This window comes from Natator depressus, chromosome 16 (assembly GCF_965152275.1).
Source record: "Natator depressus isolate rNatDep1 chromosome 16, rNatDep2.hap1, whole genome shotgun sequence".
NCBI classification, from domain to species: domain Eukaryota; kingdom Metazoa; phylum Chordata; order Testudines; family Cheloniidae; genus Natator; species Natator depressus.
The window spans coordinates 13,077,309-13,091,683 of NC_134249.1; the positions used below are offsets into that span (position 1 = coordinate 13,077,309).

At 45.9% G+C, this 14,375-nt stretch overlaps 1 protein-coding gene across 3 annotated transcripts in view; it reads left to right on the top strand.

Annotated features, from left to right (window-relative positions):
* Nucleotides 1–14,375, top strand: part of EEIG1 (estrogen-induced osteoclastogenesis regulator 1) — a 44,615-nt gene that overhangs the window by 21,827 nt on the left and 8,413 nt on the right. For all 3 annotated transcript variants that reach the window (XM_074974162.1, XM_074974160.1, XM_074974163.1), the window contains exons 3-7: nt 4,645–4,765; nt 5,128–5,157; nt 9,879–9,995; nt 10,563–10,609; nt 12,834–12,988. In XM_074974162.1, the coding sequence (XP_074830263.1) occupies nt 4,645–4,765; nt 5,128–5,157; nt 9,879–9,995; nt 10,563–10,609; nt 12,834–12,988 (470 nt within the window). The remainder of the gene's footprint in view (nt 1–4,644; nt 4,766–5,127; nt 5,158–9,878; nt 9,996–10,562; nt 10,610–12,833; nt 12,989–14,375) is intronic.

Consider the following 14,375-nt stretch of genomic DNA (forward strand, 5'->3'; position numbering starts at 1 on the left):
CATCTTGCAGTCATGGTTGGTTTTGTGGCTTGCTATAATAGTGCTGTTCTGTGCTTGGCAGATGTGCAAGTAAATCATGCTTGGTAACTATCTCTACTGCTGAATCTGAAATGCTTTCCACCTTCCAACTCTAAGCCCCTAGGTAGGCAAATCTGTACAAGACCTGGCCCAAAGAGAACCTTTGAGGTCTCATGATCACCTTGCCCACTTGTGTATCCTGACTTGCTGGTAGGCTGATGGGATGTCCCTGTCTATCCTTCCAACCACGGAGTGCTCTAGTGCATTATGGCACCCCTTTGTCACATTGCACTATGGCTCTAGATGGGGTAGACCACTGGCTGAAAGGATGCAGAGGTCTATCCCATTGACGATCCAGGGAGTCAGGGATATGTTAAATGGACAAGTTGGGAATTTTAAGTCCCTAAAGAAGCCCTTTCTTTAGACTCAGGTCTTCCACACATTCTGCAAAGAACTGGCATTTATTCTATGGGCTTGGTTTGGTTTCCATTGTGAGAATGGTATAATTACTCTTTCCAGGCTAAGTATATACAGTTTTATAAAACTTACTCTGTTCAGGGTCAGAGCTTATCTGGCAAGGGCTCAGGTTTCTGGGGATGCAGAACAGAGCAGACTGCAATAGACAGTTACTAATATAAAACCTCTGAAGACCCAGTGGTGAGTCTACACCTTTGTCCAGGCGTTGGTCTGATCTATTTCTGGCTCCTCAAGTATAGAGTAAGGTTTAAAATTGGACAAATCTGTTTTAGGCTCTTAATTTTGCATGACTCTGTGATTAGGGTTGTGAGAGACATCTCCCTCCTCATCTCCTGGCCACACTTCTGCCATCTCACTGGTTTTTGTGTGTGATGTTTTCTAATTGTATACCTGGGAGTGTCCCAGAGCTAAATACGAAACTCTGGGCTTCATTCAAAGCCACCTTTAAAACATGCTCCCTTTAATTATCTGCCCAATGATAACTTGATCCCAGCAAATGGTCAGACAAGGTCTGCCACTTCAGCAAACACCAGCCTATCTGAGCTGTTTAAAACTATTCTTTTTTCCTATAAGAAGTCAGCTTTAACCATTCACTGTGCCCCTTACTGTCTCCTGTCTAATAATTTTTAAGGACTTTCTAATCTGCCAGCATTGGCCTTTTCCACCATTACACACACCATTTTTTTTCCAAAACCAAAAACCTTCTAATCTCTTCTCAGTTCCCATCATTGAGTAGTGTAGCACAAGGTGTAAAACATTTGAAACTACAGAATACATAGGGTTCATAATAAATAGAATGACTTCAGCCAATGGCTGGATCAATCCCCAACACAGATAAATACTGCTAACAACTATTTAGTATTGCACAACATTCCTTGTGGCCCAGTCAGTACGGGCATCACTTTTTGACGTAAGTCCCCTCAAGACATGTTTCTTGTATGTCAGCATCTCCTGGTTGAACATTAGTGATGGGGTTGGTTCGACTTGATCATTCCACTGCTGTGTGACAAATACAAATTACAGGTAAGAAAACTAATCTGTACATTCCAACAGCAAATCTTGCCAAAGGAAAATGTCTGAGGCTCCTAACAAATCTGTGAATGCTGACATATGAAAGCGTAGTCGTTCAAAACGTTTGGGCTGGTGAGCTTTTACATGTGCAACTACTTACACGATACAGATTTATTGGTACCAAGAAATTATTAAGCCTAAATAGTACGAAAATCCATTCCTCCTTTTACCTGCTTTTAAGGCCCAAGTTCAGGCTTTGTCTTCTGTACAAATTGTGTTAGTTACATGCTGCCTAACATTCTGCCCTTTGAAAAGAAGTGAGGAAACCCTGTAGTGTTGCTGCGGCAAAATGTCTGCCCCAGTTCCAGGTGGGTGAAGTGATTGCTCTGCATACTGTCCGTAAAGCACTTAATTTGAATGCAAGGATGCTTAATTTGCCCATCTGTAAAATGGGATAATGCCCACCTACTTAACAGTGGGGCATGAGGATTAATGTTTAAAGCACTTTGACTTCCTTGGATGAAGTGTGAGGGTACATGTATGACATTTTTCTCAGATTGTCTCATCTGTGCCAGTTCTGTATGTGACTCTCCTGAGGCAGACAGGATTCTCTTCTTTTGTTCTATATCTTAATTCCCCAAGTTGTCTCATGGCCTTTCATTCACTGCTTTGAACATGGACGCCTCCTTGCCTTGATGTTTCCAAGGCTTCTACCAATCCCAAATGCCTGCCTTGGATCGCTGAAGCACGTATGACATTTTATGTGTATTTTTGGCCTGCCTGGACTCCTTTCTGATCCCATGTCCAGAGAATTTTCCTCCTGAGCTCTCAGCATGTGTGCTACCTGCCATTAGATCAGGTTTATGGCATCACATACATCTGAGTTCTTTGACTCATTCTTCCCTCCTGTCCCCTTTTTAAAAAAACAGCAGTTCTCTCAACTTGGCTGGTGCTAAGGAATGCTTTATTGTGGGGGGAAAAAAACCTTGCAGTCTCCTCAGAGAGCAGTACCACTTTTGGTCCCAAGGCGTGGAGCAGTGGTTTGAGCACAGGAGTAGGAGCCAGGAACTCCTGAGAGCTAATCTTACGTAAGACACTAGGATCCCTCTGTGACTTTGAGAAAATCACAGCCTGTCTGCTTTCCCATCTGTAAAAGGGGATGATGCAGCCCCCTTTGGGGACAGATAAGGGAGGATTCAGTATTTTTGAGCTAGTAGTAACCACCCTATTCTAGCTCGCTGCTGGATTCACCCGAACCCGTTTATACAAGCCACAGGAACGAGAGGCTTGTTGACTTCACCTTGAAGTGTGGGCCAGGCAATCCGGAGATAGAAACAGTATTGGAGAGGTTTTCAGGCTGGTGTTGAAGGTATTTCTTCCTCACACCTCTGATCTCATTATCTTGTATTATGCCTGGGTGCTATGGTTGGGGACAGGGATTGCTTTTAATAACTAAAGTACAGAGTATATCTGGTTCCCTCATTCCTTTCTCTCTTGCGCTGTGCTAGGAGAGGGAAGAGATAATCCCTATATTAAGATTGCCTACTAATGGCAAAATCCCTTGTCAAAGATTCATTGTCCCCCACCCCAAATACCCTGAGAATTTAATTGGCTCAAGGCGGAGGCCTGAGCTGGAAATAGATCAGGCCAGGCTTCCCGGTGTGCAGAGGGACAGTTGGTAATGTGAGCATCGCGTGTAGCCCCAGGCGCCCTCTCTGCACGGATATTCAAACCCGCCCCCCGTGCTCACGCGCACTGCCCCCCAAAAAGAGGATTTGTTCCAAACCTCCCCTTCCCCTCGCCTGCTTCCTTTCAGGCCTTGCAGAGGCAGGAATCTCAATCCGAAGTCCCTGTAAGTTAAAATAGAGGCAATTCTCTTGTTGCCTCCATTTCTCTCCCTTCCATTTCTTTCTGTGGCTCAGGCTACAGTAACTCTATTTAAACACCTTTTACCTTGCCTTGCAGTGCTTGGATTAGGTAGGGGGCTTGGATGGCTGCTTTCCCCCATTCCCAGACTCTCCCGGGCACAGGTTCTCAGCACCATCTTTCTCTTGGACGGGGCCAGCCTCTGTTGCAGCTGCAGTGCAAACCAGGAGCACAGGATCTTTAGCTGGCATGGTCCCAGTCTGTTGTTTCCCTGCTTTCTGTGCGTATGGTGGTGGTCTGCTTGCAGTGCCTCTGTCCTCTAAGTGGCTCTCAATTTTTCCAGACTCCTGTACCCCTTTCAGGAGTCTGATTTGTCTTGCGTACCCCCAAGTTTCAGCTCCCTTAAAAACTACTTGCTTACAAAATCAGACCTAGAAATACAAAAGTGTCGCAGCCATACTATTACTGAAACATGGCTGACTTTCTCATTTTTACCATATAATTATAAAATAAATCAATTGGAATATAAATATTGTACTTACCTTTCAGTGTATAGAGTATAAAGCAGTATAAACAAGCCATTGTTATGAAATTTTAGTTTGTGCTGACTTCACTAGTGCTTTTTATGTAGCTTGTTATAAAACTAGGCAAGTATCTAGATGAGTTGATGTACCCCTTCGAAGACCTGTGTATACCCCCAGGGGTATGTGTACCCCTGGTTTGAGAATCCCTGCTCTAAGGCTGCTGTGTTACTGGAACCCAGCGTGAGAGCAGAGTTGCCACGCAGAGAACCCTGTCTAGGTCGTGTGCTTGCCTTGTAAGATATGTAGTTAAATTTGAGTCCAGGGCCGTGCACTGGCCTAGCCAGCAGGATGGTCTAGAAACCCGTTCTTAAACTTGATTCTAACAGAGTTTAGCCCCATCCACAAGGGACAGCCAATCAACTGAACAGGTTTAGCTGGAAATGCTTAAAACACTGTCCCCAAATTCTGTTTAAAGCTCAGTGTAGGGGAGCTGTGTAGTCTAGTGTGCAATTTGGATTGGACCCTGTCTGCTGGTCAGGGGAATTGTCTTTGGCACCTAAATAACCAGGACTGTGTGTGATTTCTGGCTGACATTGATTGAAATGTCATGCAGATGGAGCTTTGCAGACCAGGCAGCTCTTCACAATAGAAGGTTTTGCAGTTGGGATTGGCTTGATCTGCTTTGTACCTTCCTTTCAGGCTGCTTTTTCTTGATTTTTTTTTTTTCTTCTTGTTTTTCCCTCCATAGAGAGGAGGTGCAGGAGAACTGTGTCCACTGGAAGAAGAAATTCACCTTTGTGTGTAAAATGAGTGCCAATCCTGCCACTGGCCTCCTGGATCCCTGCATCTGCCGAGTGTCTGTGCGTAAGGTGAGTACCCAGCCTCCACCTCTGATGCGGGAGCATCCCCAGCAGCTGGATGTATTGGTATAGCTCCGTGGCTGCCTCGTCTTGGAGGTGTGAGAGGATGCATGGATATTGAATGGTAATCAGAAGCTTTATGCTTGGGCTAGTTGAATGGAAATAGTCAGAGCCCTTCCCTCACACGTCCACACCCCACCCTCCTGCAATGTTGTTTGTAGGGGAGACAAGGGAGGTGGCACCCTGGGTGCCAGGGAGGGGTGAAATCCTGGAGGCCTCTTCCAGCATTGACAGTATGATGAGTTTCCCTTTGTTCCCACAGTAAAGCTGATGGCTCCTTTTCCTGTTTTTCTTCTTGTTTCACATTATAGGAACTGAAGGGCGGAAAAACCTACTCAAAGGTAAGAGCAAAAGAGCATGCAAAAGGAGTAGAATGCTGAGCTGTCCTGTGTTCGCTCAGTGCCTCTGGCCTATCGGCGCTCTGACAAATGGTCAGCGGTGGAATTTCTCAGGAAGCCGGGCTGTGTTTGTATAAAGCAGCCTGAGGAAAGAGCCGTTGGTTGTAGTTGGGGATGAAACTAATTTATTTTCCCCTAAAAGGGCAGGACTGTGACTTGCTGGGACAGAATCCAGATCCCATTGAACGTGCGAATTCTAGAGATGGGACTGACCAAAACCACTGACCCGCACATTCTTTAAACTTTGGGGAAGTTCTGAGACAGATGTGAACTCTGCCGCTCGGGGTCATCCCTAATGAACACGAACTCAGAGAATGTAGACTCTGTTACCCTGCGTTCCCCAGAATGCAGTAACCAGCTTGGACAGCAGCTAGCTGTGTTAGCTGACCCTTAGAACTGCAGTCTGGAGCTTAGCTGAAGCTCGTAGTGCAACAAGGCGTGTTCATGGAGAGCACTATAGTCTTGGAAGGGATGAACAGATTGATCAACAGAAGGGTTTTATTGTGGGACTCATTCCTTTTCTCCTTCTATCAGGCATGGTATGCATGAAAACTCATGCACTGCAATAGAGGCAAAGGGCTATGAGTCTCTTCCCTCTTCAGACTGGGTCCTACTGCAGGAAGGAGAGATTGGGTTGGTTTAAGAGTTGCGAATCTGCACGGGGCCCAAAGCCAGCTGCTTGCATGTGAAGGCTGGTCTTTGGCCTATGTGAAATGAGCTGATAGTGTCTGTGCCCCGTGGGCAGGTGTTCTGGTTACATAAAGCCCCATCACAGTTTGCATCAATTGGCACCTTTATTGGCAGGGTCCAAGACCCAGGATGGAATCCGCTTTGGAGGCTCAACAAGGCTCTCACCCTTACATGTGGAGTCAGGCCTGTGGGTGGAGGAAGCTGTTGCTGCCCACTCTGTTCCTGTTCTGTGGCTAATTATGACCTCAATCTCCAGGGCTGACCATCTGTTTCTCACTCACTAACTTCACATTTTTTAAAAAGCTGTTCTTCCATTCTATAGAGCTGCTTACCCAGCAAGAGAGCCACACAGCTGGAGGGAGGGACGTGCATGCAACACCTGGTTAACTGAATACATACATGCCTGTTCCCTTGTTAATCTGTGTCCTGAATTTTTCCCTACCACTTGGAGGTGTTGGGTTGGAAGAGCCTCAGAGGGTATGTCATTTCAGAGTTATCCCACGCTTTTACATGGGTGTTGCCCTAACACCCCCCCATGCACACAGAAACCCCTCTGATCTGAGTTTAGTGGTGCTTTAATTCTGGGGTTTCTGGCCCACCGTAGGACACAAGCTAAAGTCCAAGTGCTGTTTTTATTTGGGCTGATAACCTGCCCACTTTTCAGTGAGGGCGTAAAGTAAACCACTCAAGTGTTTGATAATCCTCCAAAGCCTTCCCAGAAGGACAAACAAGTCCTCCCACAATTTACTGGGAAAATCAGAGCACCTTACTACAACACACAAGAACCATAGGCTCTGCCCCCAGAAGTCCTAGCAGTACAGAGGTGAGTGCAGCACCACTGAACACAGGAGCTCTGCTAGAGCTTTGCAATGTGGCTGCTCCCACGGGGCTAGGCTAACCCACATGCCAATCACCCAAGCTAACTCTGCAGTGAAAACCTACCCAAAGATAAGCAGTGGTCTTGTGAGGTGCACTAGAAGGGGGGTGTGGGTACACATGTTCTATGCGTGAGCAGGTTGCATGCAGATGAACATCCTTCCTAAACTTCAGGGCTTTTCATCTCTTTACAAACTCGTAATTTTGCTCAGTGGAACAAAATCTCCTTGAGCTGTGAAGAGATAGGAGTGGCCCCAAACAACGAAGATATCACAGGGCTCTCCCACTGCTAACGAGGACGCCAGACCCTTGCCACCATTCCCCCCCCAGTTATGCTGCCAAAGTGGCTATGAGATACTGAGACTCACTTGCTGATGCTTCCCAGTGGCTTTGTGCACAGGGCAGAAATTGGGTGTCTGTAGACCTTTGGGCTTCATATTAATGTCTCTGTGGGAGGGTGTGGGGACCGGAGCTGTTACGGATCGGGGCCAGCAGGATGTGCTGTTGAAGTGGAAACTCTTTTTTTCCCTCCCCCTCCTGTTGTCCCTGAACCGGATGGAAATGCCGTCAGCTGGCTGGAAAAATGAGGGAAACTGCTCTGAAAGGTTATAGCTGAGAACATCCTTTCATTAAGGGATCCTTCCTCCTGCAGCTTCTGCCTTCCAGCAGACACCTCCCTGCACTGGGAGTCTGCTTCCTGGAAAAAAAAAATTCCTGGCCCCAGTGTGCTGTGTAAAGGTTTGCATCAGTTTATACCCCTGCAGTCATGGGGACCAGTCAGCTGTCTTCTGAGGGAGGGGGCCTGGGGTTTGTGCATCGGATGGTAGGGGGGTTGCGGTTGGTCCGTCCCTGGAGGAGGGTGCTGTGTAATGGTATCCTATTGGTGTAGTCATGATTGTGAGCCCAAATCCCCCATTCTGGGGTACATCAGTATTTTAAACAATACTGCTAGCTGCTCCCCTCAACCTTATGGTCCCCACTAGTGTTTACTTTAACCAGCAGGGAGCCTGGGGTTTACTCTAACCTACTGGCATGTGTCAAAACTACACCTGCCTTGTCCACAGTAAGATTTTACCAGGTTATTCGCTAGGAAGTGGTGGTAGGAGCTGGCCATGTGTTAGCAAAGACAAGGCCTTGGTCTTGGAGCTACTTAGCATTGGAGCCTGGTTGTTTTCTCGGTCCTGAAACTACTTCCTGTTCAGCTGGGCGTTGATTCGTAGCCTTGTGTAGTGAGAGCGCTGGGAGAATACACTTTACCCCACTTTCTCTTTTCTCTCTGCCCCTGCAGCCCCCTTGGAGGGGTTGGTGGGGAGAAAGGAAGTGTCACGGTCCTCTTGCCTTCTCCTTAGTCTCGTGACCATCAGTTAAGTCCCAATCTCCCTTCTGGTCCCTTGCTCATTCTTATGCAGGCACAACCTAGCTGTTTAGAACTTGGCTTCCTCTGTTTCAAATACAAAATTCATACAGTAGCCATTAACTGATTTACAGTGGCACTCTATAATCCCCTGTCAGCTTCCAAGAGTGACAGGATGAAACCCCAAACGCCATTCGCATGGTGCTGACCCAGGCCCATAATTCACTGATCCAAGACATTCTAGTAGGGCAGACCTGAATTTTGCTGCCCTGTCCTGGGTTGCAAATGGAACATTGGTTTAAAAAATTGTCAGGGGAAAAAATACTGATGAACTTGAGTCATCCTCGTGATTCAAACAGCAGAAGGAATAGCATTGTTCCTTTCGAGTGTTGAACTGCTGGCCAGCATGGGATGGTGGAGTTTTTGCTTGCCAAGAGGTAAGAGTCAGATAAAAACGGGAATTCTAAACTGAGCCCTACTGAACTGTTTTCAGTTTCAGAAAATCCCACAAGATCAGAAAAGGTTACCTTCAATGCTGCCAGATAGCTTTTTTTGTAATTAAGGTCTGTGCTCCCTCCTAAGAGAACCTCAACGACACCAGACCTGTATTGCAGTGTATGTTGTAACAACTTATCCTGCATTCCCTGTGAGAGAATGGGGCCTACTCACTGAAGAGCGCCAAGCTTTTCTCTCCTCGCTGTGGGGCTGGGTAACTTGTTCAAACGCGGGGAAAGGGCAGAGACGGCAGCTGGTTCTGATTGATTAGGCTGAATGGGTCAAGGAGAGAACTTATCACCAGAAAGTGCAGAGAACATGAACAGTCCTGTTGGCTTCTTTGATTGATAGTCTAGGTGGGGGAGTCAGTGTTCATCATAAATCTTTAAAGGACTAGGAGTGCAGAGTAACGTGACTGCTGCTTTTTGATTCAGGTTCTTGTATGTTCTCCTATCAACACACTTGTAACGTTTATCTGATTTTTGCTTTCTATCTGCTCTGCTTGTAGTTTGTTTTGCATTCTCACTCACCCGTGTCCTTTTCTTCTCTAGTTTATTAAAAGAACTAAGATTTAGAGAGACCCTAATTAAAAATCTCCTAAAACATTCCCTTTCCTTCCTGTCTCTCAAACTTTCTGTTGGCTGGCTAACTACTAGGGGTGTGAGGGAAACGCTGTTCCAGGTGCACCCCATCAAAATGGCTAAGCTCTAGGGCATACACCAGAGGGTGTCTGGGGTTTACTGCGTTGCCAAAGAGATTATAACTGGATATCTACAATTAAAGTGACTTCTGGCTTGCTTTTCTGATGGTCTCGTTCTTGTTTCTCAGAAACAATGTGTCAGTTTCATCTACAACAATATCCTTTCATCTCTTGGCTTGCAGGCTCCAGTGCATTCTGGGATGTCCTAGTACAAAGAGTGCCTTCTTATGTTTGTGTATGTGATTCTGTTTTTTCCACATCATTGACCCAGTGCCTTCCACGTCCTTGGTTATGCAACAACCGCAGGCTGGTTAACACTGTCCTCACCAGAACTACCATTATGTTTCCTTTCTCCGTACACAGGCTTCCTGCGGCTCAGAAATGTTCACCTAAGATCGTGACTAGAGTAGATGCTGACATGTAACCACAGCTGCACAGTGGTCAGCATAGGCATCTGCCGTGTACCACAAACACATTCTCTTCCTTAGTGCATCACACACAGAACAATCTCTTTATTGAACTTTTTTCCCTGTTTTCTCTTGGCCACAGCTGGGTTTTGCTGATCTGAATCTGGCAGAATTTGCTGGCTCTGGATTCACTGTCCGATGCTGCTTGCTGGAAGGATATGATACCAAGAACACCCGGCAGGATAACTCCATCCTAAAGGTGCATAGTCAGTGTCCGCGTGGGAGGGATCCTAGAGTTTGGTGCATTCTTCAGAAATCCTGCCTGAATTTGTAGTACAGAATCTTGTTCCCAGCCCTCCCACTTGCGTCTTCATGGGCAGGGATCTTCAGTAGAGAAGCACCTTCCCAAAGCTAGACTGGAGACAGACAAGCAGTTTCTCACTTCCATAGAGAGCAGTCACTGATATGTACAGATATGCAGTTAAACAACAGCATTCCAATAACATCCTGTATCTGCGGGTAAACGTGAGCAGGCAGAAAGTCTTGAGTGCACCATTAGCAACATCTTTCTGAGCAGGAGGTGCTGATACATCTTGGATATAGTGATACTAGTGGCTTAAAATAATGCTCCGCTGTGTCCCTCAATCTTACTTTTGTGCTGGATGGAAAGGCAGTCCAGCTGATCCAAAGTACTGTGCAGGCTCCTGATTCCTAGATCCCCCTCCCCCAGTATCACAGGACCCAATGCTGATATCCCCATTGATCGCTGACTAGTTGGGTGGAACTGGCAGTTCCTAATGACCTGTATCATTTCTATCTCCCATAGGTCACAATTGGAATGTCCCTGCTCTCTGGGGACCCCTGCTTCAAGACGTGAGTTGCTGCATCGTCTTCCACTCTTACGGAACCTGTTGCATTTGATGGGGTTTTGGACACACAGCTGTTCCCTGAAGGGTGGGGCTATCTACCCTGAGCTGGCCTAGATCCCTGGTAGAGCCCAGTGACGTACAAACATGATCATGTGCATCTTCTCCATAGATCACCTAGGCAATTTTATAAACCAGTAAACTTCCCCAAAAGTACAGTAGAAAAAAAGCTCATAATTGGGAATCTGGACTCCTGCATTCTATCCCCAGCTCTGCCAAAGACTCTGTGTGACAGGCAGTTCACGTATTTTCTTTGTGCTTGTTTACCCATCTGTAAAGTGGAGAAAACATTTGTCTTACAGAGGTGTTTGTAAAGCATTTTTAGATATACTGATAGAAGGTGTTATACAAGTACAAGGTCACTTTTTGACTTCTTAGAACTGCCAGTTAGTGGTATCTACTACTTACATTTAAAAAAATTCTGACTGGATTAAGGGATTAATGGTAACAGCTACAAATGAACAGGTGAGATGAGCCATGAAAGGAGACCTGTGAGAGACTTCCCGAAGTGTGCTCCCATTTTGGCTTCTTCGCTGCTTTGTGATGGAGAAAAGAAGCATAATTTTTTAAAAAAATCTGTTGAACCTTAAAAAATATCAAGAATTTAGTTTTGATTTCTGTCCACCCCCCTCCCCGACCGGCTTTGTTGGAGGACTTTTTTTTTTTAAGGCAGGTGGTGATGGGAAGTGGTCCCAGGTCTGTGCTGTGATCTGTTTGTACACCTTAACTGAAGATATCCTTTCCGCCAGTGCTAGGCATTGGAGACTGTTAGCAACAAACCCCAGCTCTCGATATGAGCTGTACCGTTCTGTCATTTTGTGAGCAGTAGTAACCAATCTTGAGGCATTGGAGAGAGATTTCACTATAGAAAACAAGGTCTCTGAGAGCCACAAAATAATTGTGGCATGAGATCCTGACATTGTTTTGCAGTATTTGCATAGTGACTTCATGACAATGCCTGAAGACAGTGAATCAAAACCACAACAAATATATTACGCTATAATGTTGAAAACTCCTGACTGGGCTATATGTGCATCTCTTGGCGACTGTTCAACAAAATAACTTTTTTTTACTTCTGCTGAATGCTTCTTGGAGTCCACACGTAACTTTTGCCTCTGTAGTAATGTCCATTACAGATGTGACTTTAACAACATATAAGGGCAAAAGCCCTAGTGTAGTTGGATTTATGCTTGCAAACATTTGCTGGTATAGCTTATTTTGTTTGGGGAACTGGTATAAACTGTACCTGTAAAAGCACTTTTCTACTGATATAAGCTGTATCTAGACTAAGAGGGTTCACCCCCTTTCCCAAATGCGCTTTTTTGATGGGGGGAGGAGATTCCAAAGATTTTAGATTTTAGTGGACAGTTCTCGTGTCCTGTGTTTTAAAAAGGATGTTGAAAAATTGGAGAGGACATGGGAGAACCAAAAAAAACCCTTACAGTGAGAGAATAAAGGAGTGCAATCTGTTCAGTTTATCTAAAACATTGTGGAGCTGAATTGATTATAGAGTATAAGTGACCTTGTAGGGAAAAAATGCTGACTACCGAAGGGCTAGTTCAGAAAGGCATAACAAGAACCAGTGGCTCGAAGTTAAAGCCAAATTCAGATTAGGCTCACACTTTTAATAGTGAGGGTGATTAGCCACTGGAACAAACTTATCAAGGGAAGTGATGGATTCTCTATGTCTGGATCTCTTCAAATCAAGATGCTTTTTGGAAGATATGCCTAAGTCAGTCACAAGTTATTGGACTTAATCCAGGAATAACTGAGTGAAATTCTCTGGCTTGCATTATGCCGGAGGTCGGACTGAATGAATTTTATGGTTCCTTCTGGCCTTAAAATCTATAAAATAGTCTGGGTTGTTTTTTTTAAGTGACCAGTTGAGAGGACAAAAGACTTTTTTTTTAATCACTTGTCAAGTAGTAATTTTGCTAGTTCTCTGGCCACTGTAGTCTTCTAAACTAGACAAAGACCTGAATTTCTAATGTAAAAAACTAGCAGAAAAGCAAAGGTTTTGCTGTGTTCCCTGCTTGCAAAACTCCTTACAGGCTTCCATCCTTCCCCCACAAAGAAGCAAGAAGGGAGTGGCCCCCTTTGTCGGTCACCTCCTCAAGCTGCCAGTTCTGCTTGGGTAATTTGTGTCACGTCCTGTCTTTTGGCTATTGCAGGCCTCCTTCCACAGCCAAATCTATCACCATCCCGGGACAGGACTCCTCCCTGCAGTTGACCTGTAAGGGCGAGGGGACGACCAGTAGCATCAGCAGCTCAGCCACTGTTGGAGCAGTGCGCCCGGCCAAGTCGAGACCCACCATTCTCAATCCAGGTACAGGCCCTCTGTGCTCAAGACTGATACAGCACTTTGTTGTTCCAGGATTCCATTAAGCTTACTGCAGCGCTTGGAAGGTTAATGGATCTGTGCATTGCACGCTCTCCCTCACCCGTCCTAGTGTCTTCGCAAATTAAGAAACCTGTAAGACTCTCTCTTAAATGTAGCTGAGCAGTGGGAACATGAAAGTGCAGCACGTATATTTCTGTTAACAGAGGAGATACCCATTCAGGCAGTCCCTGCAATGGCTTTATCTTGCAGTCCTCTCTAAGGTGCCCATCACTGTGATTCCTCCTGTATTCAGTGGCACTGTTCACCCCTCCGCTGTTAGGTTTGCTCAGGCTGATGTTTAGAAAAGTTCCTGCGCAGCTTTTAGTGCTTCAGGGTCTGAGATCTAATGGCCTCATTCCACCTGCTGAAGCAGAGTTCCTAGACTTCCATTTTTCAAGGACATTGCAGCCTCCCCTAGCTCCCCTCTTTAAAGTGATGGGGCTCCAAATATACTGTGACAGATACATAGTGCACCAAAATCTGGAGCTACCCAGTTCACCTCAGTGGGTGAGAAAAGGGTAAGTGAGGGTCTTTATAAAACCTGGCATATGTGTTTACCCAGGAGACCAAAAAGGCTCCTTACAGCCCTTTCACACGCAGGCGGAGATGGGGAAATCGGGAAATTCAGAGGGGGCGCCGACTCTTCAGGCCACATTCAGAGGTGATGTAATGATGGTGAAACTCACCCTTATGAGGGTAGAAGAGCGGGGGTTATAGTAGTAAGAAAAGCAGCTAACAGGAAGGAGTCCTTCCCCTTCCTTGTTTTATATCGTACATTTGTCTGTCCTCCTTTAGCCTCACCCTTGGGCTGAGTTCCAGTCTGAGCTTTACCATCATCTCTGACTCAGACCCCACATCCAACTTGTACCTGTGTATATGAGGGAAGGATGGATTCAGAGCCTTAACTGGCAATCCACCTCGCTCTTGTCAGCCTGTCACAAACTCGGTGCATTTCCCTACCTGTTGGGATCCTCCCGCATCTGTGTTGGAGCTTTGAGAATCCTGCCCCTTTTGGTTTTTGTACCACCCTCTGTCACTCTTCACTTGAAAAGTCCTGTATTATGGCCTTCGCCGTACTCCACAGGCCGCTGTTGGTCTGAGTAGTGAAGAGCCTATAAATAACACCTGATCTCTTGCATGGCGTGCACCAAGCTGGCTTAATATTTTTCAAAGGTATCTTTTACTTATGAAATAGCTTCAGACGTGACCTGTCATCTCCGTGGGCTTTGAGGGATTGGAGATCCGTGGGAACTCCAGAGTTGGGCACCCCATCAGCCACTGGAATGGGTGACTACTCTGACACAGCCTCTCACTGCTACTGTCATCAGTGGTC